Source organism: Apostichopus japonicus, chromosome 4 (assembly GCF_037975245.1).
Source record: "Apostichopus japonicus isolate 1M-3 chromosome 4, ASM3797524v1, whole genome shotgun sequence".
Classification (NCBI taxonomy): Eukaryota; Metazoa; Echinodermata; class Holothuroidea; order Aspidochirotida; family Stichopodidae; genus Apostichopus; species Apostichopus japonicus.
Window position 1 is genome coordinate 26,802,167 of NC_092564.1, and position 25,527 is coordinate 26,827,693.

A 25,527-nucleotide genomic window follows, 5' to 3' on the forward strand; every position below is an offset into this window, starting at 1 on the left:
AGGTACAGACAGTAGCTGATTATATTAATAGTACATTTGGCTTGACTGGCAAGTATGCTTGGGATGTTGTTGAGGACTTTTCTGTCTATTTGCTCAGTCTGTTGGGTGCTAGTGAATCGTTAAGAGCAGATGTTCTTGGACTCTGAGAACCCTGTCTCCTCACATCTTCTGCACTTTTACTCTAGATACCATATTGTTACGTGACCGTTCTCATACTTAATGTGGAGAACAGATCACGTGGCATAAAACGGAGAACACAAGGATGGAAGTAAGTTTAAGCATTTAATAAGCTATTTACATGGCAGAACAAAGTATAAATATGAACATAATACATAACTATAGATTCTTAATTCAATTAACGTCTTTCTGGACTTCGAGAGCCGGGGGGAGAGTTTCTGCTTATTTCTTGAGTTACCTTAGTGCTAGGCGGATAGTGTCCAGGTTTGGTTTAGAAGTAGTTCGGCTGGATGTAGATAAAGTTCAGGTAGAGCGACGAGAATCCATTAGAGTGTAGCAGGTACGAGTTCCGACAAAAGTATAGAGTTAAATATTCACTGTGTTTAATATGGGCACAGTAATCAAGCCAAGGAACCATCAGAGGTGCGACAACCTCTGAACGGAACGAACGGAGAAAATGGAGAGGGCACTCAATCGGGCGTCTGCGGCTTTTATACCCGGAGTGTAAAGGAATGTTCCAGTAAGTTATGAATATTCATGAAGTCCGCAGAAACACTTTGTTGGCGAGTTCCAGTTATGTAGAATGCGTGAGCGCATCTGGGATCGTAACAATCGGAAGACTCGGAGACTTGAATGGTAACTTATATTACGTAATAGGGTAGGTGAATAAGTGGGTTACATAACAATATCTAGAGTGATTTGGGTAATCTAAAATTGGTTAAAGTTATCAGCCTACGCGATACAGAAGGGCGGAGAGAAAAATTTTCTTTTTGTTTGTCTGTTGGAAATAATGCTAGGTACTGTATGTACTTTCTTTACTCTTCTGTGAAATGTTAAAAGTTCAAGTTTTTCAGGCCTTACAGTACATATGTTTTGCACACCAGTATGTTAATTAACTTCAGTTATTCATGATGAGGGTTCTTAACATATGTTTGCCATATTAATCACACTGGTGTTGACATACTTGATATCATGGTTAAGCCCATGATGCATTGCCAAATATATATAAATATGTATATATATATATTTATATACATATACATATATATACACATCTTAAGTATAAAAATGTTTCATACTTTTATCTCTTGACATTGTAATCCTAGGTTATAGATTGTGATCCACATATTTTTCCAAAAAATGTCACGTGATTAACTCGGTGAAATATTGCTACTTTTCAAACATATAGGAAAGCATATGTTATAATTTAGAGCTGTTGAAGGGGGGAACAAAATTTCTACTTTACTCTCCAGGGGTATTAAACTAAGATTGTCATGGTTTCCAGTAAAACCTTAATCTGCAGCTAGTACATCTAGCCTAGCTTTTTGTTGCTTCCATCCTGTACACAGTATCTGAAAGGGAGCTACTACTCTCCTGGTCTCAAAGCTCCATTTCTTTGTGAGGCTATTGATATGGGAAAAAAAACTTTGAAAAGCGATAGAATCAAAGAATTTCTGAAGAATCCTTTTTGTTGATACCTTTTCACCTTCTGTAATCAGGTTGGTTGTTATTTGGGCATGCAGAGCCTCTTCTCCATGTCAACAATTGAGAAATGTGTGAAGGGAAGAAAAAGTCACCATGACAACACACATACCCCCCCCCCCCTTTTTGATTGGTCAATATTCAATTAGGGATGGTATAGTTGGCATGTTAAGTAAATCATTGTTATTATCAAACTGAGGGCTTACCTCTTTTAGATGTTATCTAAACATTATCTATATTAGACTGCTGAAGATGTGAGTGATTTCACCATAGCCATCAAACATGTCTGACAACTAATTAATTTGATTTGACTGGCAGGATTGCCAATAACAATGAAGATGATTGGGGCTTACACTCTAAGCAGTGTAGCGTGAACCCCTCTTCATATAAACTAACTGTGATGAGGGAGTCGGTAATACAGGATATTGCGTTCACATTTGATAGTGAGGACATCCTGATTTGATGATCTATATTGTATTGCCAATCAATCAATCAATCGAAACGATTACGTTCAATCAATGTGGCATGTATGGACCCATTCCTGGTTGTCAAGTCTCTTTATATAATATGCAATGTAACATAGATCCATGAATGTCTGTACTCTATACCTAGCCTGAAGGATGGAAGGTAGAGGGGTGGGGGGGGGAGAAGATGGATGATTGTAGAAAGTACCACCCTGGCACCCACTCATCCAGTGGATACATAAACCAAGCTTGGATGTAAGGAATGGTATAGAGCCATGAGCCAAACTTCACCATTATTAACCATTATTGTTATTACTTGTAGAATGCAGTCCTTCAATCTATATTGTACCCAGCTATCTTGGCAGGTGAGAGCATTCCGGAATGTATCCCTGAATTTACTCTTCACTTTGAAGCGTACTGTTTGAAGACAACAGCTGACCTCAAACTTCAGGCTATTCACTGGCTAAGTTGCAAATAGGTGGAGTTTGCTCTGTTTTACACCTTATGCAGCCTGGTTGCAGGATGCTGCAGCCCCCTCAGCATCCTGACTACTTTTGATGTAGCGCCTTAATTTTTGCCTCTTAATACTTAAAAGCTATATTGATTGGAATCTTTATTTTCCAACTAATTATCAATCCTTTGTTGAAACAATCTAGCCAGTCTCATAGTTTGATCAGACTGCAATCTTTTTCAAGTATTACATGCGGTAAGTTTGGTGAAACTGCTGGATTTCTCCACCAATCTTTAATAAACAGCTGCTGTGAGGCAAACCCTTCTTATCGTGTTTCATTTGACCCATTGCATTGACAAGAGCTGTCATGTTTCTAGTCATTTCTACATTAAGCTTCCTCCCCCCCCCCCCTTCATTATCATATATCTATGAGTTTGTTTACTCGACGATGGCAGATTGGTGTCGTGAGTCAATATTTGCATATTCTTCAGCTCTTATTCAAATGTTTGCTCTTCTTTTTTCTCTTAACCATGCACAGTTTTGAGATAACATATTCATATATATATGATGTGGTCACAAAACCATAGACTTGTGGTAGTGTACCCTCTGCAGGAAAGAACAAAATGCCCCCCCCCCACCCCCTCCAAAAAAAACCCCACAAAACCAGAGCAAAGACCGGATGTTATTGCAATATTGCAAATGTGGAAAGTACTTAAGTATAATTAGAAAAGCGTAGAAAGACACTACAGATTGCCTGTTTATGACTATATGATTATGATTATTATAAAATGCTAAGCACACAGAAAAATTATGCATTAGCATACAGTATATGCATTATATATTGCATTAGGTGGGCTCTAACTCTAGGGCAATACACAGGACATGACCTTATATTTCATCATGATCTAGGGTCACAGTGATCCACCTAGCTTTCACACAGATTGTTATTTGGATCTCAAACTCTGGATCTGATTCTCTCCCCCCCCCCCCTCCCGAAGGGAGAATGAAAAATCTTGGGCAGTGACATCCGTAGTGCAAGAGTTTTCATATCAGGAAGTTAATCTGGACTTGAACAGAGGATCGGTTCCAGATCAGTTCCCCTGCTCCAGACCTAGTGTGAAAGTTACACTCCCCCCCCCCCATATCACCCTGGTCTGTACTCTAAATGACTTTGTACAGTCTTTTTCGCTCCTACTTACCTCCTATTTACTTAAGTATTACAGGCCATTAGAAAAATGGCCTGTAATAACTATCTGGCAAAAGCTGTTGGCAGGCAAGTAGGAGAGGTATAGGAGGAAGGTATCGGAGTTCATGGCCTCCTAAACTGGGTACGTTTTTTTGGATTACTGTACAAATATCTGTACTATTCTTGACTGACTCGTACAGTAACTCAGTGTTGTCTGTTCACAATTACGGTATTTTAACTACCCATGTTATGTCACCTGTTCAGCCATATTGTGACGAGACCTGATTCTGTCAGACACACACACACAGTCAGTGTTTTAATACAGACAGTGGTGGATTACTTACCAGTCAAATGTTTGAGATATACCCTGCTGTGTGGTGCTGACTGGTTAGACTGTTAAAAGATGTAAATTATATGCTGATGAAAGATACCAGATCTATGTGAAAGAAAAAATAAACACACAGCTACTAGTGTTACAATACATATGTACATAAGTTATGTGGATAAATTTCCGTCATCGCCCAAAGTAACAGAGCCTTGGCTTGAACCTGGAAGTTGATTCGTTAGGATTGATTGTTAAGTTGTCAGAAATAAACAATTTAAGCCACAGAATGAGGTAGAAGAAATTATAAAACAAAGCAATTGAAAGAATAGAAGTGACCTAGAAAATGACAGTAATTTTCTACAACATTTATGACCCTTCTCATGTTCTCTCCCCCGCACGCCCCCAAAAATCTGTGAAGATTAATTCAATTGAAAACTGGTCTAAAAAGATTCCTTTGGAACCTTTAATCAAATTAACGTATTCCATCAAATATTTCTCTGAGTTCCTACTTTCTTTTTTTGATTTTAATTGTGATACATGTTTCCTGAATGGTCTGTCAATTATGCCTTGTTACACAAAACTATTGAAGATTTATGCAGAGATAGCATCTAGGTTATGTCTGTTGTAAACATTTCCCGTGATTCAAAACTTTGTGAAAAAGAAAAGTAAAAAAAGAAGTTGACCCATTTGTCTTGCTGTGAGAGTCAGTGTGCATTCTCTCAGCTAATTTTAATATATTGCTATACGGATGTGTATATATACAGGACTGTATTATGGATACATGTATTAGATTCTGGATTTTTTATTTATTTTTTTCACTGGAAAGCAATCCTTCCTACTTGCATCTTGTCAGCAAAGTGCTCGATGTAATTCTCATTCTTTTCTTGTTGTGTTATGCTGTCCAAGTCACAAATTCCAAGGTCAGGTTGCTTGGTGTTTTACCAGGGAGCTTTTTACCATTAAGGCCCTCCTCTGTTGTACCCCTTGACAGCAAACAATAAAAAGCTAGGTCTTTTAACACAAGAGACTACAGCTTCTTCTAAAGTCTGGCGTGAGTCCCATTTGTATTACAGTGTAAATGACTAATTGAACTCCACGGTTTTTGAAGTCTCAGTTTAGCGACGCCTGACATATCCACGACGAATCCAAACCATTTGAAAGATGTTTCAGAGAGTAAATGGTCTTGTCGGAATCCCAACAATGCATTTGTGAAATCAGAGTTCTGTATGTAGCTTTCTTGGCTGGTATCACCATCCATCCCCATTTGAAGTTGCACAGTTTTTTTTATCTCATATATACTGCACCTGGTTGACGGTTTATAGGTACAGCTGTCAGTATCAATTCAGTACTGGCAATAGGTGGCACAGTCTTAAAAACATATTACCCTCGTGTATTTATAAATGATAAAGCTTTGAGCTCACCAGCTACAATTGAAGGATTAGTTATAAATATCCCAATTCGGACAAAAAGGAAAGAAAAGCTAAGAAACTCTTGCTTTATTTTTTCGAATGTTTACAAAGTTTAAAAGTCAATATCAGGGAACTGGCATTTTGTCCAAATCTATAGTCAGATTAGAAAGTACTGATTGAAAAAGGGGGAAAAAATAAGTAAATTCAGTAATTAGAGGCTCAATAAATGTATGCTTTAGACTGGCTCAAGTCATCATTATTCATGAGTATGATGGAACAGTTTGAAGCATGATTTTACCAAATCAGAATCATATTTTGTAACTGTTTGAGGGAGGGTGGGGGGGTGGGTTGGGGGGTATTATTCATTAAGAAAATCTCTGACCCTTATAAGGCTACAATGATGGTTTGCTTTGCTTGGTTTCGATTATGCATGACAAGCCAAGCATATGAGCTAATTAGGGGTGCACATAGCAATATGATATTCTGTCTAAGCAAAGTTTCATAAGAAAACATGCCATTAACCCTTAGCATTTATCAGATCATAAACGATTCAGGCACAAAGTATGCATATGTTAAATGGCCGGGAAGCAAGTTTCTGTGTCACAATATTTAAGCGATACCCTTTCAGCAGGGAGCTGTTTTTCCATAACAACTCCCTGCTTTCAGCTACTTATTGTAAGATTTAAAGAATCCCAAACTGCACTGAAGGAAACTTAGAAGAAATGTCAAAAAGTCAAAGAATTATAATATTAATCGTTACAATTGTCAACTTTCTTGCAAAATATTTGAAATTCAGTTACTGTTCTTTTATAGCCTACAGTTGGTTGTTAAGGGAAGTCAAAGACTTAATCGAATACAGAAATCGATAAAAATTGGAAACAGAAATCTAATTGGATGCTATAAATGATTCCCTGCAGCCAGTGTGTGAATTATGCAGTACTAGTGTAGTCACGAAGCGTTACCTATGCACTGCATTGAAAGATATGCATAATTTAAACTCTTAGCAGATAGACCTTTCCACTCACCCTAATCTTCATCAACTTGTGAATATTTTATTCACTCATCGTAGAATTATTAAATTTATCGTCGGGCGGCTCTGTGGTCTTATGAGCAGTAAAGGCGATCTTGACTCAAAAACAGTCCACTCTGATCTTTAAAATCTATAACGACGTTCGGCAGAATGCAGGCAGTGTTTCAAGTGTTGCTTCTGTCGGTGTGTCTTCTACTGGAAAATTATGATTTGGTTATGTATGAAGCCTAAAATATGTATTGAGAAATCTGGGGACTTACTGATTGGGTTAAGAATAAATTTTGCAGTTTTGTATAATAATTCAACAAAGATTCTGTAGATACATATCTTGAAAATATTTGTAAGCATGTAACAGCATAAGGGCTACTCTGTCATGGAAATGAATTTAACTGCACGACGGGTAGGCCCGGTACTCTCATATTTTGCAGCGTTATATTTGTTATTTAAAAAAAAATGTTCTTAACATATAATTACGGTTTTAAGGGATGAGAGTTGCAGGGGAGGGGGGTTGGGGTTTTTGAATAATTTTTACTCTTAGTCTATAAACTAGATGCTAGAACACACTGTACATGCTTTGATAGAGGCATAGTGACGTTCTAAATTTTGTGGAGTAATTTTTGGCAACAAAAAGTACTCTGGACAATACCATGTTGTCATTTTGAGGTCAAATTTCTTAGTTTATATTTTGAATATTCCACACAAAAAATGGAGCTGTCAGATTCCTTAGGAAGATGCTGGACGTATTCTTAATATCATGTGATACACCCTTCCCTTTCATGGCTAGCATGTATCTCTCTTGAATCAAATGTATGTTCCTTGGCTGTAAAGTAAAACATTCTCCACAGCCCCCCCCCCATTTTCCTGTCTCCCTACCTCCCTTATAATTGAGACCAACCCACTGTTTAAAGGTTTTAATTTCCAAACGATGATTGTCTGACGTTATGGAAAGTTCTGACTTTACCTGTCACTTCCACATTGTTTTGCTGTACCCAGGTAGTTATATTAGTGGATGCTTGGAGCAGCACAATATCCCTGTAAAATAATAGAGGGTCTCCCTCTAAAACAATAGATCCTGGTACAATAACTACAGATTATCAACTTTAAGGTTAAGCTTGATAGAATGGCAGTTCTGGCCTAATGCTAAAAAAAAAAAAGCATTGCTTGAACATGCCAAAAATGTATTAGAAATTCCATGAATTCTACACACAGTACAAAATCTATTGAAAGATGTTTTCATTACTGTTTTGTCAACCCGAAGGGTACCCCTTGCACGTCAGTTATTGACAAAGCGGCCATCTATACGGAACTAATGCCTGGTCGTACCCCTAGAAGTAATAGACAAAGGGAAACAAAAGAAAAACCAGAAGAAGACATAAAAGGAAGAAGAGAGATCAAGTATCTTTATACGAAAAGAGAGAAATTAACTTAGGCTTCGATTGGTTGGTCGTTCCCCTGGGGTATAAACCTAGCAGTTGCTAATCAACCTTGTTTCTCTACCAATTTTGAAACAGCCTTTCAACATTCATTAACCTACTTACAGCTTATATAAAATGTTTTGGAAGATCCTATCGCCATGGTAATGGAAATAATTTCATGATGAGCGGCAACATTTCAAGTTTTAAGGGGGCCTCTCGAACGTTGTCATTCTGTTTCGTATCACCGTGGAGCTTTCGTCCCATGATAATGGAGTGTATATGTGGGTCACTCTTCATGTATAGTGTATGAACATATAATGAAGCTGGCTAGTATTCTTCATAGCTTTCAATCAGTTTGGGGGTCTTAATGGTAGGCTACGTGAAGAACCTCAATGCGTAATAGGCGTGTATTAGAAAACAATGTAGCCTACACAGGGAACAATTTTGGCTTGACTCAGTACAGTCATGGATTCAACTGCTGCCACAGCCATCAATGACTCAAGGACAATTGTTGAATGTAACCTTCGAACAGCTCGCTCTGCTAGGCAACTTTATTCTGGCACAGACGTTACGTAATGGTGGGTGGCGTAGTGATTGCATGAAGTATATACAGTATGTGACCAGCACACACACACGCACCCGTACAGAACTGAATGGAAAGGTCAATACACCTGTCTGCTCATGCGTTGTTTTGCTAAATTATTATTTTGCTGGGAACACTGCTGGATCTCTGCGAATTGGCCAAAATTTTGACAAAAAAAGTACATCATGATGATTGCGTGATTATTACTACAATTTTTTTAGGCCATCCAGATGTGCTGCATAATGATGCTTTATAGATGCTGGTTGCTTTTTTGCAACAAGCATTCTCCTCTCCCCACTTGAGTTCAAAATATGCTCATAGATTGTCCTAACTTACACAGCAGAGAAACAGATGTTTGATCACTCAAAGGAAGCCTGTCTCTGAGCATATTATAGGTCCCGATCAAAGCTTTTATGGCAGTTTTATTAGCCTAACCTACTTTTCCATCTAGAACTCGGGCAATAGTCTCATGTTATAGGCTGATTTCAGATTAATTGCTTCCTTTGTTTGGCGAGAAGAATTGCAACCTACCGTAGTGTTTGTATGTACGCATTACACTAATTACTTGAGAGAATCTGATGAAATGTGGAATAAATACGGTTAGATACATATATTTACGTCACTTCCTGCATATTCATACAATGATAGGCTGCTTTAAACTCTTCTGTATTCAATACGTTGACATTCAGCGGAGAAATTTTCACATTGAAGCTCTTGCCACTCATCATTCCTCATAGTATTGGCTATACTTGGTGCACACTGTTTACAAACAGCTAATGAATATATGGTATATATATATATATATATATTCATTAGTGGCTATACTCTCTGCACACTGTTTACAAAGAGTTAAGGTTTATATATATATTCATCCCTCAGTAGTGCCTATGTTTACAAATGGCTAATGTATGGTATATATATATATATATTCGTCCCCCGGAATTGGTTTATCCCGTGCACACTGTTTACAAAGAGCAAATGTATAAACTGTATGGTATATTCAACTCTCACAACACAAAACCTTTCTAAAAACCACCCCATCGAGCATAGTAATCATACTTCTGTCAGTCATGTTACCATTCTGACGGTCCTAATTATTCATGCATTGCAATCATGGTTAATCGTTCTCCCTTCTTGGTTTCTTCCTTTTTTCTCCCTCCAGTAACAATGCGCGGTTCACCGTCTGCCTCCAGGATTCGCAGTTTACCTGGAGCGGAACCAGAGATGAATCACTTGTCAGATGTCTTCATCTTCCAGCAGGAGCTGGAGAAAGAGAGGTAGGGTATTACAATCTGCTCGTAAACCTAAGGTTTCCTCCTTCGTGGTATATTTATGTTTTCTATATGTGCATATTATGATGCACGGTAATTCCTTTTACCCTGCGCTAGTCGTTTGAACATTCTTTGGGCTGCAGAATAAACGTGACTGACTATAAGCGATTAGCATGCAGTCAGTGTTAAGATTCCTGTAATGTCCTTGCTACTAGGGATTGTTTTAGAGTGGTATATAGGACTTGCTAGATATAGACTAAAACATTCTGCCATGGGCTGTATAATATCACAGAGTATTTTGAAAGTGGGTGGCTTTATTTCAGTCCTTGTTTTGTCTTGTTTTTCCCCTTCCGTTGATGTTTTTACCCTCTTCTTTTCCTCAACCCAAAGCAAGACAGATACCCAAGCGAATCATTACAGTAATATCGGTAATAAATGTAATGAAGCATTCATGTAAGCCACACCTCACGTTCGGTGCTTTGAAAATGTTTTTTTGGCATTGTGCCAAAAGGTGAATATATGCTGATGAACTTGGAAAATGGAAATTATCTACTCTTGAAACAGTGTAAGCCCATCTTAGGTTTCTCTTGACAAATGTTTTACTATGAAAATGTCTTTATTGCTTCACTTGCTAAAATTTTGATTTACAAAAAATTACAAGGTGCAGAGAACAGTTGCTGGCCAACAACTGCACAGAATAGATGTAATTTACCAGTTTATATGGACTATTTGGTCAGTCTTCCACTATTGAAGGGGTGGGGAGGGGGGCGAGATGAAGGTTGGGGATCTAAATGGATGAAAGGAGAACAGGTTTGTTATTGAACACTGTAGTACGTAAAAAACCATTGTGTATTCAACATTGCATTGTGTCATGTGTCCTGCAAAACAGTTTGATCCGAGGGTGTTTGTATTGCTATTGTGAATACTATATGGCTTTTACTTTGCATTTTAATCAGTGTAGAACGCAAACAGCTAACATTTACATAACTCTTACAGTGAGATCTATGTCCATAGGGATGCTCGGATACATTTAATTGCACAAAATATCTCTTTTGGCCTTGTATTTGTCCAAAGGGGTCTGTGGCAATGCAAAAGCACCGTTAGATATTACACTAATAGCAAACCTAGATTTGATGTACATCCACCAGTTTGTTAAAAACTGTTACTGCAATTATTGACACAGCCAAGTATTTTTATTTTCTTTCTAGAATGTGATTTCAAGAACAAATTCTCAACCTCTGCCAACTGATTACGTTGAACAGACTTCTCAGATTAGTTAAAGTGACATCAATGTCATCTAAATCTCTGCATACATTTATGGAAAATATATGGATAACATACGGATAACATTTATCCAGTTTTATACAGAATTTTTCAGATAAAACTGCATACCGAACAGATACTTTTTCGTTCCTAAAAAAGATGATTGCAATTTTAAAACTGCAAATTTGGGTTGAATTATTCATATTCTGTGGCTACCATTGAGGAACTCCAAAAGATGGTCTGCTTTTTTCAATCCTCCAGAATTGTACCCTTAACCACGGGACCTGGGACCATGGGTACAGTATTAGCCATAAAGCCGTCAAAGGCCTTGGTAATCAGAGCAACCGTGTACTAGGTGATATCCAAAACATTAACAGGGATAAAGAAAAAGTACTATAAAAAAAATTGTTCCACAGAAACGACACTCTGTGGATGAAAATGAGTCAGATTTTTAGATTAATTTAAACTGCCTAGCATCTCTGCTAATGATGACCATGTTGAATTCCTGAAAGGCTGATGTACAGACTAGTATCATTGAATTAGGCCAGACATTCGTAGTAACTTTACCTGATGTGGTGACTGTATACCCGCAGATGAATACAACACTGGCCTTCTCATTAAATGCCAAGGTAATAAATTACCTACAGGGTACTGTAGCTGGTATGTTTACTGGTTTATATTGAGCGACAGACTACAGTTTGCAGTGTGAAATAATGCACAGATCTATAAGCATTTCTCAATTTAGGGTAACAATTGCCTTGAATATCAAGTTGTCATGGTATGATAATATGATTACCTTTATAAACGGGTATAAAATCTAAATTATTCCAAATTATTTGCAATCGTTATTGTAAGCAGCCTGTCATGATTACTGGCTTCGTGTGTACAAGGTTTTATGATTTACTTGTAACATACCAGCGACAGTCGTACAACAATATAGTTATCTGCACATCAATCACGCACACCTGGAGGACAAATGTTGTGCCGTCCAAAATTATTTGTAACTTCGATGAATAGATTTCAGCAATGCTGTAAGCCTACTGAGCTAATTACCTTTGCTTGTTTTATTCATATGACAATGGTTCTGCCACTAAATGATATACATATTTTTTTAATTTCTATAATTCTGAGTTAAATTAATACAAGTAATATGAACAGTGGAAAACCAACTGGGAAATTAAAAACAACAGAATAGACCCTAAGTGTCTATTGTGTGAAACATATATCCTATGCAGCCATGCTGCAAGATGCTGCAGCCCCTTCAGGTTCCTACTTTGACATGGTACCAGTCATATTTTTAGATAGGTCTGTATACTGTTTATCAAAATTTTTCTCTCGATTCAGACCTCTTAAGTAAAATGAACACGTACAAGTGTTGTTCTACAGTAGATATATAATAAACATAATTCTATTATCATGCTGAAGAACTGCAATGTCATTTGAAAAATTATAATCAAACTCTGCAGTCTTAGAAGTAGAAGGTCTTAGAAGTAGCTGGTACTTTTACATTCTTTTCAAACGAATCAATCAAAGTTTGATACCTGAGCGTGCATTAAACACTGTACGTTTTATGTACGTGTGTTATTTGCCATTAGTAGCTCCTGAAGGTAAAATGTCTGTACTGAAACTGTACTCTATATATACTCATCGTGCTTTGAATTAACAGCTCAATACTTTTGTTGATGTTGCTGACAGTACTGATGGATGTTGTAATTGTTCAGGAGTGGAACCGCCACCGCCTAAATGGAGTCAGAGTGGCACCTCGTTATCTCTCTAGAACTTGTATAGTGGTAGAACTTTGATTGAAAATAAGTTATGTATTCATTTAAATTTGTAAACACACTTCCATCCAAATGTAAACGTTCCCCGATGAGTCACAGACACACACACACACACATACATACACACTCGCAGTGGAGAAGTAACTTCAAAAGTGATTTACATATATGCCTGGGATTAAATCCAGCGAATTAAAGAGCAAAGCAATAAAACCCTTGAGACGTTGTTGCATCCAAAACTTGAACAGCTCCTCTGGAAACAAAAATAGATTGCAAATGTGATTTATTGGATATTTCAGGAACAAAATTACAATTTTTTTTAATGAAATGGGTTAAAATTGGTAGGAAATGTCACGATTTATATTTTTCTTGACTTTCAGTTTGTAGAGGAGTGACAGAGAGAGAGATTTGTCAAGTTTATAGCACAGTGCTGAACCTTTAACAGAGTACAATATTGTCCTGTATGTATTAGAGCTGCAACTAATCAAAGATTTGCACATACACAATATTGTTCTGTATAAATTAGAGCTGAAGAATCAATGATTTGCACATACACAATATTGTTCTGTATAAATTAGAGATTTAGCATCAATGATTTCCATGTACACAATATGGCTGGTTTGCTAACACACAATCTGGCTGTAGGGCCTGGAAGTACAGTAGTGTGTATGTCGCTTGTGGTTACATTCTAAATTATTGATCAATTGATCGATCAGTTTAACTTTAGATTGTCCCTCCCCTTTCACCCCCTTTGAACCTACCGTTGGGTATGTATAGTACTAGTGTAGCACCTTGTTCTCCCCCTTTCCTTGCTCTTTTTGTCGTACATTAATGTCAAGAAACTACAATAATTTACACAGTTTTTAGATTGCGAAGATGAGAAAGCTGTCTGTCACGTCCTAAACAAAGTGATGTTTTGAAAACAATGTATACCACCGTTTTGCAAAAACCAAGTGACAGCCATCTCCCTTCAGTTAGAATGACATTAACTCTAATTGTGAATGTTGAAAATTAAAAATGGAAGGCCTACTCTCATTATTCCATATAATGACAGTTTCATATGTGAGTGACCTGTATGCCAAAATGAGTTTTACTCAAGGGATTAGAATATGATAATATATAGTTCACTTCAGTATCATGGCATTAAAAACACTCACACACTTGTGTCTGTTTATAAATTCTTTATAATCTTTGATTCTTACCTAGGTGGGCAGCCTCCTCACTAATCAAAACGTCTCTTAACGTACCCTACCCTTTTCAACTGAGTGATCTCGATAATCGTTTCACTCATTTAGCTCCATCGTTCAGGATATCTTTCACACCAACGAGTTTTATTTAATTTGATCAATCCAGTTTTATAGCAAATATCAGTTTAGGGAAACTGACCTTTCCCCATCACGTTACTAAGACCAGATCACCTAGCTGCTGGCGTAGTCAAGGTAAAAGTGCCGATGATAGGATAAACAGGACGGGAGATTAATGGACACCTTTGACAAATTTTCTCACCTAGTGGAGGTGTGCATTTATGTTAGCAGTGCGCCGATCACTACGATACGGGGAAGCCATTAATAATCATGAAACGCAAAAACCAGGTGTGAAAGCTCGCAGGGGCCCCTCGTCATCGTAATTAGATCCGTTGAAATGGTCTGGACGAAGATCCAGTCTCCCTCACCTGATATCTTGGTAAATCATTCGGTCTTTGATCTGTCCATCTTTTAATGGCTGGATATAAATGTTTATGGGCCTGCGTCACCGTGGCAGGTACAGAAAATTCATTACATAGTAAAGGATCCAGTTTAACGATAGAATTCGTCTACATTTTTGCTTTGCTGAAGTGATGTCAGCTGAAATATGTGACTATACTGTACGAGATGATAGGGAAGTTTTTGAGGTTAAAAAAATGCATCATATTGTCATTTATATTTACATTGACAAACATTGTGACTATGGACATTTCGTTGGCTGTAAAAAAAAAAACATATAAAAAAATATATATAAAAGTAAAAACTTGGACTGCAAAAGTAGCCAATGTGCATTTGGATAATTATTATTCTAAATTTACAGCTGTGCTCAGGTGTACATAAACAGACTCTAAACTTTAGCTTAAGAAAGGTGGCAACGCTGTCAATCGATTGACAACACATTTGGCATCGTGCCAATAACTCTTTGGGAGATGTCTGTAAAGTGTTACTGTTGTTTGAATTATTCACAAATTTCATTTCTAGAAGAGATGGATGGTAATTTTCATTTGGGATTAGTTTGAAATTGTTTGGACAAGTGATAAATCTGGGGGATTACTGCTTGATGCAGAGAGATGCAGAACTCTGCCTTTCTCTCCTTCCTCTTCTGCCTAAAACACTGTTCTTTCCTTTTTTTGATTTATTAATCCAAAATCCAACAGCATTGTCATTTATCTTAGATACTGTGATCATTATGAAACACATTAACTTGAATTTTACCCACATCATCAGGAAACCCACTTTTGGACATCACTAATGTGGTATCATTATTATTGATCCATTAATTTAGAAATGCACCAGTTAGTCCTCTTCTGCAAGATTTAGCGGTTTCTTTACAGTGTTGACCCCAGAACAGAGAAAGACAGAACTGTATCAAACGTGCTTAATACAGGGAATGCAAACATAAGAGTAAAATACCAGAACACAGAAACCTAGATATTTGTTACTTCTGGCAGTGAAAAACGGTTACTTCTTCGTTCAATCTAAGGACCAGATTTTGCAAGTAATGAATCACTGTCTGTGCGGGTGTTTGCACTGTGTTAGAGTGCATGGTGTTGTGAGATTCTTGCCCCTAGCAACTGAACGGGAAATGGGAAAGCTATGATGTTTTAATCAATTTGGCCAACCGAGTTGCTCTCTTTATTGACTAAAATAGAAGCAACCTAAAACGATTAAAGTGCAACAAGATTGAAGAAGGGGGGGGGGGGGGGGAGGAAGAAGTTGAAATTTCTCTTTGGATTTAGTAATATTCAAAATGGATTCAAAATGATCCCCAAAATTTTGCTGGATATGAAATAAATCTATCTGCATTGTCTTGGAACTCTACAGGATATATAGTTATGTAAACCCTGTCTGCATTTCAGAGGTTTGGTTAAAATGATGGAGCATCAAAGCTACTGTACATAGAATGGCTAGCGATACCAGCTCTTTTACAGTGCATGAATAAAATACTTCAAAAAGAAGCAGATCTAAGCACAGTGAATTTGATAGGCAGCTAAGATAAACAGATTGCCATGATGGCTAGAATATAAAATACATATATGTAGACAAATGTACAGGTATGTATATATACACACACACACATTGCAGAGGAGTAGTATTGCTAGATAGCTACCTGTACATGCCAAACCAATTTATTGGCTGCCCTTCCAGTTTACCAAAGTTTCTCAAAGTGGAAGGGACATCTCTCTTCTTAGACACCTTCACTGGATGCAGGAGAAGCATCCAGTTGCTCTAGGTCACCTTATAGAAGCTTCTCTGCTATGCTGATCCATGAAAACACATTCATATGAATCATTCTTGGATATACATTTGATACTGTGATAGGCTACATGTAGGATATGCAGGGAATGTTATAGAGTTCAAATTTGGTGTAGTTTTGAAGGTTTAAAATTGTTGTCTCTTATGAAAATACAGTTATGGTTCCTGTGTACCAAACTAGTTGTTCGTCTTGGCACTTGTTTAGCAATTTGTACTGTTCTGCTTTTGAATTTTGTAATGCGTTACCGGAATATTCTATTCCCTGCATTGCATTTTGGAATGCCTTCAAGTTCTCTTGCTCTGCAGTTAATGTGTATTTAACCCACAAACATATATGTGATTACATTTACTGTGTAAGGACAGTAAACAAGTTATCCTCTGTACTGCAATTTAGAACTAAGCGCTTAATATTTGTAGATGACAGCCCACGGCAAACAGAAAAGAGCTTAATATTAATGTCTGCAGCAGATGCTACGCCATATGTTCGTTTTTTGGGAGAATTTAAAATACAGTGTCCCTAATGAATTGATTGCGTATGTGCAATTTTCGGAAATGTTTGAAGATACACAGGCATAACAGGCATAACATTTATCTATTGTACCATGCATGCTGGCAAAGACTTTAAGCATTGCAGCATCTTGAACTGAATGGAAATATGTGTTTTTATTTATTATTTTTTTACTTTTAATTTCATTTGTAAATCAATTCAGTACAACTAACTTTCTAATAATTTATGACTCCCTCAGACTCCCTTAAAAGACTATTGAAAATTGCAAAAATACTTGGCTTGATTTGAACTCAGATGTGACCAAAGAACTGTCCTCTATAGTATAGTCATAGTATAGTCCTCTATAGTATAGTATAGTCCTCTATAGTATAGTATATTCCTCTATAGTATAGTCACAGTATAGTCCTCTATAGTATCATATAGTCATAGTATAGTCCTCTATAGTATAGTCCTCTATAGTATAGTATATTCCTCTATAGTATAGTATGGTCCTCTATAGTATAGTATAATCCTCGATAGTAATTTGTCACACCTAAGTGTTATCTTGTGATTTTTATCAGGTGACAAAATTTGAGTCCTTACAGTTCCATTAGCTTTGAGCTATTTCAACCATACATCTTTAAACAGTCTCAAAATATTCCAAAACTAATAATAAAATTTTGATGTATGACTTTGATTATAATCATTGTATTATGTTGTACCACCAGTACAAACAATAATGAATTAAATTAGAGAACAGTCCTGTCCACAAGGACCTTGGAAGACAGGCTGTTATTTTCATCATGTCTGTCTCTGTAACTTATTTGTAAGAGAATTCAATCAACTGTATTGGATTATCACCCAGACGAGCACCTTGTGATTTCAGATGGTAGTTAATGGGGAGAACAAGCTATATCTTAATTAGAAAACTGTTTTTTTTATGTCCTGTTATTCACAATTTTTGGGCTGAGGATTTATTAATACATAATAACCGTCGTAAATATTGCCCCAAAATATGCTAGATAATCATATAATGGTCACTAAATCCTCAGATTTCAACACTCACTTTATTGTCACCCTCAAAGTATTCTTACCCTTCCTGAGAGATTTCAGTGTCTGTTTGACCCCTCTGTGCCTGCCCTCTATGTCTTGAAATATTATGGAGGATCAGGGCCTCTGGGAATGTACTTTTGAAAACGCTCCAGACTTTTTGAGCATGCAATTACTTTGGGGTCAGAACTGGTGACCTTTATATTTCGATATTTTATGATCTTTCTTTGCAAATTTACAAGTGTAACAGTAAATCAATGAACTTGACATTAACAAAGCTGTAAAGGAACGAACTGCACATTGACAAAACTTACGCCGTTTTTTGGAAAGTTGTATCAGAATAGAATGCATGTCTCCTATAAACCTTCAATACTACTGTATTCTCGATCAGTCTTTTCTACGTGTTGCATAGTTTTTGTGCACACTGCCATGTCATCAATTGACCTGGCAAATTTTAAGCTGACTTCTGGTCATTCCGAAATGTCTCTTCGGGTTAATATAGTGACGTACTACAGTGGTGGCAGCATTTCTTTATGCAAAATGTTAATGTTTTCAATTTGAAGTATAATTTGTATGGGATGATTTTAACCTCAAATTTTTTTACAAATAAAAAAGGTCTATAATTTTTTTAAAGAAGATTAGAGAAATTGAGAGCAAACAACAAGAAGAAAAAAAAAATAAAGAAAAATAGAATTTGATTGATGAGTGAGATTGGTATATTGCTGCATGTAATCACATTTAGCAATATTCATAGTTTGGCACCATGTTTCTGCCAAATCCTCTGCGGAAATGATGTTTTTAATGACACCGATTAAGTAATACATGTAGTCATGGATGCAATCTCAGAGTCCCCGAAGGCAAATTTTGATCGTTTACCAACTGTGTGTGTTTTTCTGTCGTTAGTTTTCATCAGTTGACAGATAAAAAAATGGTTTATGTGATAAGAAGAGTTAATGGAGTAGGCGACCTATCAAAGAGATAATAAAAGATGAAATTTTCTGTTTCAAGAGGCTTTTAATTATCCAGTCCAACTGGCTCTATGAGGCAGGGATGTCTTTATTCTGTGTGTTTGATAGTGTAAAAGCATGGTAAAAAGGTTGATGAAAATTTTTAAAAACAACATTTATACTATGAGATGATTATTGGTGTATTAATCTATGGTAATATTGTGAGATTGGGACTAATTCAGAAGGGGTAATGGAGTTCAGTGGAAATCATAAAATCATAATAGATATGTAATACTCCAGTTGGCGAATCTGTGCTTCATATTAAACAGTTCCAGAGTTGAAAAACCTCTTTTTTAGAAATATGTACTCTATTTACTGTGATGATGATGATTCTTATTAGTATTATCATCTTTATTATTATTGTTATTATAATTATGATCATTATATTATTTTTTTTTTGGGGGGGCGTGAATTATTGCACCTGTGTTACCTAGTATGGTAGATGGATCCAGGCATTTGTTATTGTGTTTTAGCAGAACTGTATATATTATATACTGTATGTAGGTATTGTCTAATATAACAGTAAGGTATATCATATGTAGGCTGCTTTATTTGGTACAATTGAGCAAAGAAGATTCCCCATATGGGTGAATATCACATAAATTTCCTTCCCCCCTCCACACCCCCCAACCGATCTATCTAATCTGCAAAATTGGTATCATTTATCACTGTACTCCACTGGATCCCACATCCTCAGACAACTCTTTACATTGGTACACAATGTGCAATGTCAATCTACAGCTAACAGCTCAAAACCACTGGATAGTTTGTGGTCTCAGTTTGAAATGTCTCATCATTCAATTTACATTCAGGTTGAATCATGTTTACTGTAACATTACTAACTTGGGACATCAGCAGATGTTTTAATATCCCTGTAACTGCCCTTAGTTTGTTTCAGTGCTTTAACCTTTGCTTGCAACACTGATGCAATTGATGCATTTATTCCTGGCCTAATTTGCATATAGAAGCTACCTGTCAAAAGTTATTGTCTTTCAAGTGATTATGCAAAAGTACCTGCTGATTGATGTTCTGCTTATAGTTTTGATATAAGGGAAAGTGAATTTTAGCCAGTTTATCTGCCGAGAGGAGAGGTAATTAAATTCCGACCGGCTGCTTAATTACTAAAACAGTTTGTTAATTCAATTACCATCTGTTTTGTAACTATGTGATGTAATCATGATTTATAACCACCAGAGTTTTAATATATCTCGGTACTTGCGGTTCTTTGCAGATACGCCCATACACAGATGCAAGAAAACGAAGAGAAACTGAAAGCATGGTACATGAACCATCTCCAGGATCTCAAGAGACGGTTGGAAGAATTACCGTTCTCAGAACATGTACGTATATACTCCATCAAAATCGGAGGGCATCATTTTCTGGTTAAATCTTAAAAGAGGCTTTTATTTCCAGGTCATGATCTTGTTACAAATATGAAGGGAGCTCTTCACTATGCTCCACTTCGAGGCTGTTTTCTGTGTTTAGTCGACGGTGTTTACAAATATACCGAGTATTACCGAAAATCAAAGTTTGTCAAACTAAGACATTTACTTTGCTTCTTTGCTTACAGTACCTATCTCCCCACAACATTAGCACTGTCACTCTACCATGTCTAGAGTGAACTGGTAATCTGTTAACACTCTATGACCCCTCTTTGACCTCTTGGACAGGAAGTGGCCGGAGGGCACACAGTGGTTCCCAGTTCACTCACTCTAGTTCACGATAGAGTGAGAATGCTAATATTGTGAGGAGACAGGTACTGTCAGCAAGGAAATACAGTAAATATCCAAACCTGGATAACATCCTCTATATTTGCACCAAAAGTGAAAAGTTAATAAGAGCAAAATTACTGAATGTTGTCGCCTAGACACTTTTCAGATTACTATTTTAATCACATGCAAATATTAACAGATTGCAAACACTTCCAACATTTTGAATTAAATGCTAATCTATGTAACCTGTCTACAGTCTATTTAAATGCAAACAAATCAACACACTCTGATGGTACGTAGTTGAATCAGGGCATGCATATAATGTAGCCTTGTCTGCGATTAATACTCGTCTGCAATATTACCATGATTGGTTTTCATGGTATGGATGTTAGACCGAACATCAGAGAATGTTAATGTTATGAAGCAATAAAATGTGGAATGACTGACAGGTTTGTCAGCACATCCTAGTTCAAAATAAATCTAGATTTGACAAAACAGCCCAGACAAAACTATTTGTGATCTAGGATTATTTGCATTGGTAGTTTACTCAGGTGAATGTGATTCACAATGGTGAAATGACAAGTGAGGAAATTAAAAACATATTTTTGAAAGAGCAATGAAAATATCAGCTAGAATGAGATTGGAACCAGTTAATATCAGGACAGCACTGAGTTATTGGCATGTCCTTTAACCATCCCCCCCCCCAAAAAAAGAAAAAAAAACCTCCAAAATTCAGTCTTTGAAAACTTATGGTTTTGCATGAGGAGGATCATGGGTAGTGCAAAGGAGGAATAGAGGGAGGTTTACTGAATAAGCAGGAGGAGCAAAGAATCCATCCTCCAATGGTTTTCTTGTTTGGTTTGGTTTGCGATAGTCAGTGATACCTAAAGTGTGCACGGTAAGTTTGTTCCATGGGATACTGCATACCATACAGTCTCGAAAAGCTTGCACATGCTGTGTACGACATAAATCATATTTAGGAACACAAAGATGGCACATTCTTACCATTACATGGAATGCTAAATATTTAGAGTATGGTTAATTTCCTCTGTGATTGTTTCATTGTTACCTTCCTTCCGTCACCCCAGCAATACCCAATGAGTTTGGCTCGCCAGCAAATCGAACTGGAGATGAAACAGTTGAGAGACATCATGCAGAAGAGTCTGGGATGCCCGGAGGAGGTTGCGACACGCCAGAGGAAGAGGGCGATCCGACTTCACTCCATCGACCAGAAGCTGAAGGAGCTTTATGCTAGAAAGGAGGAACATGTTACTGAGGTATGCTGCTAAAACCCACCAAAGATTCTGATCATGTGTTAACATTGAGGATGACAGTGAGTGGGAGATGGTCTGATTTGTGGAAGGGGGGGGGGGGGAGGGATGGAGAGGTGGAGGATAAATAAATGATATGGAGGGGAAGTTACATATATCTTAGCTAAGAGACAGAGTTAAGAGATCTCTCCTCACAATCCTAGTACCCTTGCTGTACCATGTTCAGTGGTACTCCTCAAGATGTATTGGAATTGCGTCAACACAATGCAAATTATTGTCTCAGGTACAGGATACAGTTATTGAAGATGTCCTTTTCATTAAAATATCAATTCTTAGTTATCTCTGCAGGCATCAGATCATGGCGATCTTTCCTGTTGTTTACATGTTAGTACTAGCTACACATCCCAAAAATGAACCTGATAAAGGTTACCATGTGCAGTACATTTTTGTCACTTGTTTGAGAGTGCTAAATGACAACTGCTGTGTTTGCTTGTCTACCAAAGTATTTTGGAAACACATCAGGGCAGATTTTTGAAGATATTTTTATGGCTTGTCCCATTGGACATTGTAGTTGTCCAAACATTGCAGTTGGTTGATAAGAAATGGTTGATGTTAAATGAAAGGTGTGACTGAGTGCTCTCATTTGAAAAGAAAAAATAATGGTTGTATGTTTGGTTGTCTAAGGAGACAGTCATTTTAGACCAACCTAATATCGTTCATGTGCTACTCACATATTTAACAAATTATTATTTATAAATTTGTTAAATTAGGTTTGTCTTTGTATAAAAATCATTAAAGAATGATTGTACCAACTCTCTACTGTGGGAAGCTTATTGACTTTTTCATGCTAATGCAATCAGCTTGTTCATTCTCTTTGACTTTCTTTGGCTGTTCATAATCAGGACAATTCCAGAAACTCAGTCCAAGAAAAGGGTTACTCAGATGCCAAGAACCACCTTCTTCACCTGTTTGGATCCTCAAACGGTCATCGCAGCTCGTCCCACACTGCCGGTCAATCTGCTCCTAATGCCAATGCAGATTCTTTCGCCAGTCCGTACATGCATCTCTCATCCGATGGGTCCCTGAGTCGGTCCAATGGTCAAGTGGTCCAGGTAGCGTGGGCCGCTGGCCAGACAAACCACGAAGGCAAGGACACCAAGGGAGGAGAGGTGGAGCAAGAAACGTCCAGTCTTGCCAGCTTCAACAGCTCAAATAGCTCAGAGGTCCTCCCAAGGAAGGTCCCAGCACCACAGTTTGGAACGAAGGTAGGGGGAACACTACAGAATGGACGTAAAATAAACCAATTTCCTCAAATAATCGCCCATCATCATGCCTTTCTTTTATAACATAATGACGAGGATGGTATTAGGCAGAATTTATGTGTCGATGTCTTATTTTCCTACAAAATAGGGTTAGTTTTCTGCAATGGTTATAGAAATGAAACTGTGATAAAAAACCTTTAAAAAATCATTTTTAATGGTCTATAATATATCAAACTTAAATTTGTGCCAAAGCTCAGACATTTCAAAGTTGTTTTATTTGCCAAAGTTTGGATGTATGAACCAGTTATGGGGCTGATGAACCAACACAGGGAGGGGTGTGGTCATACAATTGAATACATTTTGTATATGAAATTTGCACAACTTGAGAGAAGATTGTTCACTATTTCCTTGCTTTGATGATGAGGCCCTTTAACGTGATGATATCACCTACCCTGCTGTCGACCATTTACCAGCTATATATAAAAAATATGCCATCATGATATAGGATAAATAACAACTTGAATACAACAACAATATCAATATCAAAAACATTAAATTGCTGGAATATTTTCAAATGCTTGGCAATATTTAACATCTCATACAAAGTTTGGTAGAAATTTTCAGACGATTATGAGTGGAGACCTCTCCTGTCACGATATCTGTATGTGATCTGCTTGGCTCTGGTATAGAGAAGGTAGCATAAACAAACAATCAACATTCCTGTTTTTATCAACACCTGGATATATCCATCATCGCAGAGTTTTGTTCTATTTCTCAAAGCAAATATTTCCCATTTACCTTTTTCTATGTCTGAGTTATCGATTCTCAGACCAGAATCATAATATAGTTGAATTCATCCCTGGAGTATTTGTTCTTGTTCATTTTGGTGGGATTTGTTCCCATCTGGATGTGCTGCTGAACAAATGTTAAAGTTAATTTTGTTTCTGTTGCAGGTGGAGATGGTGTATTCACTTTTATCGATGTTAGGAACTCACGACAAAGACGACATGTCTAGAACACTGTTGGCCATGTCCAGCTCTCAGGACAGCTGCATATCTATGAGAGAGTCAGGTGATTTCCTCTACAATTTGTTAAATCAGCTTGTGTTCCTTGGGGGGGATTGGCTTGTTCTTGTACATTGTGTAAGAAGTAGCATTCTAAAATCCTATAAAAATGCGTATCAGTAGCTTGACTAGTCCAGATTCTTTTGAAATAATAGTAAAGAGCATATAATATTTTATCTGGGAGTGATGATTTCTAGCATGATTAGCAAAGGGCTCCGCTAATATTTCATTTTATATTATAAATAGAGATTATTTGAGTTAATGTGTAAATTTTTAGGTTTTTTTCATGACCGGGTTGTCTGTTCTTGTTTTCTAGGCTGTCTGCCATTACTCATTCAGCTTCTTCATGGTCCCGAGAGAGATTTCTTGTTAGGTGAGCCAAGAGAAGGTCAGGAGGCCCGGTCAAGAGCCAGTACGGCCCTCCATAACATCGTCCACTCACACCCAAAGGAAGCAAAGAGGAAACAAGAGTCAAGGATTCTGCGACTCCTGGAGCAGATTAGGGCATACTGCGATGACTTGATGGAAAGAAATGGAATGGGTAAGCAACCAGGCTCAAGGGCTCATTGATTCAGCGTAATTCACTTTACCTTTATTGTGTCACCTTATCAGTTATATGCTTAAATTGCTGCAGAGCAAATTTGTGTAAACAAAGTTCTGGACAAATTTCATCTTCTAATTTATTCAAGCCCATCTGTGTCCATGAAATTGTAGCATGTTATAGAGATTGTTGCGATAAGGAATAATATTTGTACTTCTGATAAAAGTTTTCTTGAAATTGGAATCTGTGACAGGAATAATTTCTGCATTGGCATTGTAAGATAATACAGATCTGTGCTATGACAATGAAAGATGGAACAAATTATAATGGAGAAAGGGTTAACTAGTAGTTTATAATTGGTATATCTTATTTCAGGTTTGAGGTACATGCATCGTCTTTTCACCAATTCTTTCATATCCAAGGGAATTTCCATTAATGGTTGGTTGCAGTCATACATATTTGATATTATGCCCTCACATGAACTCAGGAAACCAATTTATGGTGATTAGGTGTCAAAGGTCATATGAGAATAATTTTTCAGCCGTTTGGACAGACACTGTAATGTAATGCCAATGGATCTTCATAATGTATACTCACATTGCCACCCAGCCCAATGTAAATGACATGTGATGACTGTCTCCTCCACAGACAACGAGCAAGCAGTGGGTGATCATAACCCCGGCCAGGCCATAGCGACGTTGATGAAGCATTCTTTTGATGAGGAATACAGAAGTGCAATATGCCAACTTGGTATGCTATGATTATTTTCTTATTTATGAAGGGTACTATCTGGTGGTAG

General features: G+C 37.2%; 1 protein-coding gene across 6 annotated transcripts in view; it reads left to right on the top strand.

Annotated features, from left to right (window-relative positions):
• The window catches only part of LOC139966987 (adenomatous polyposis coli protein-like), a 64,122-nt gene that overhangs the window by 24,702 nt on the left and 13,893 nt on the right, over window positions 1–25,527 (top strand). For all 6 annotated transcript variants that reach the window (XM_071970533.1, XM_071970535.1, XM_071970537.1 and 3 more), the window contains 7 exons: window positions 9,685–9,799; window positions 20,110–20,218; window positions 21,679–21,867; window positions 22,764–23,126; window positions 24,077–24,194; window positions 24,504–24,728; window positions 25,377–25,478. In XM_071970533.1, the coding sequence (XP_071826634.1) occupies window positions 9,685–9,799; window positions 20,110–20,218; window positions 21,679–21,867; window positions 22,764–23,126; window positions 24,077–24,194; window positions 24,504–24,728; window positions 25,377–25,478 (1,221 nt within the window). The remainder of the gene's footprint in view (window positions 1–9,684; window positions 9,800–20,109; window positions 20,219–21,678; window positions 21,868–22,763; window positions 23,127–24,076; window positions 24,195–24,503; window positions 24,729–25,376; window positions 25,479–25,527) is intronic.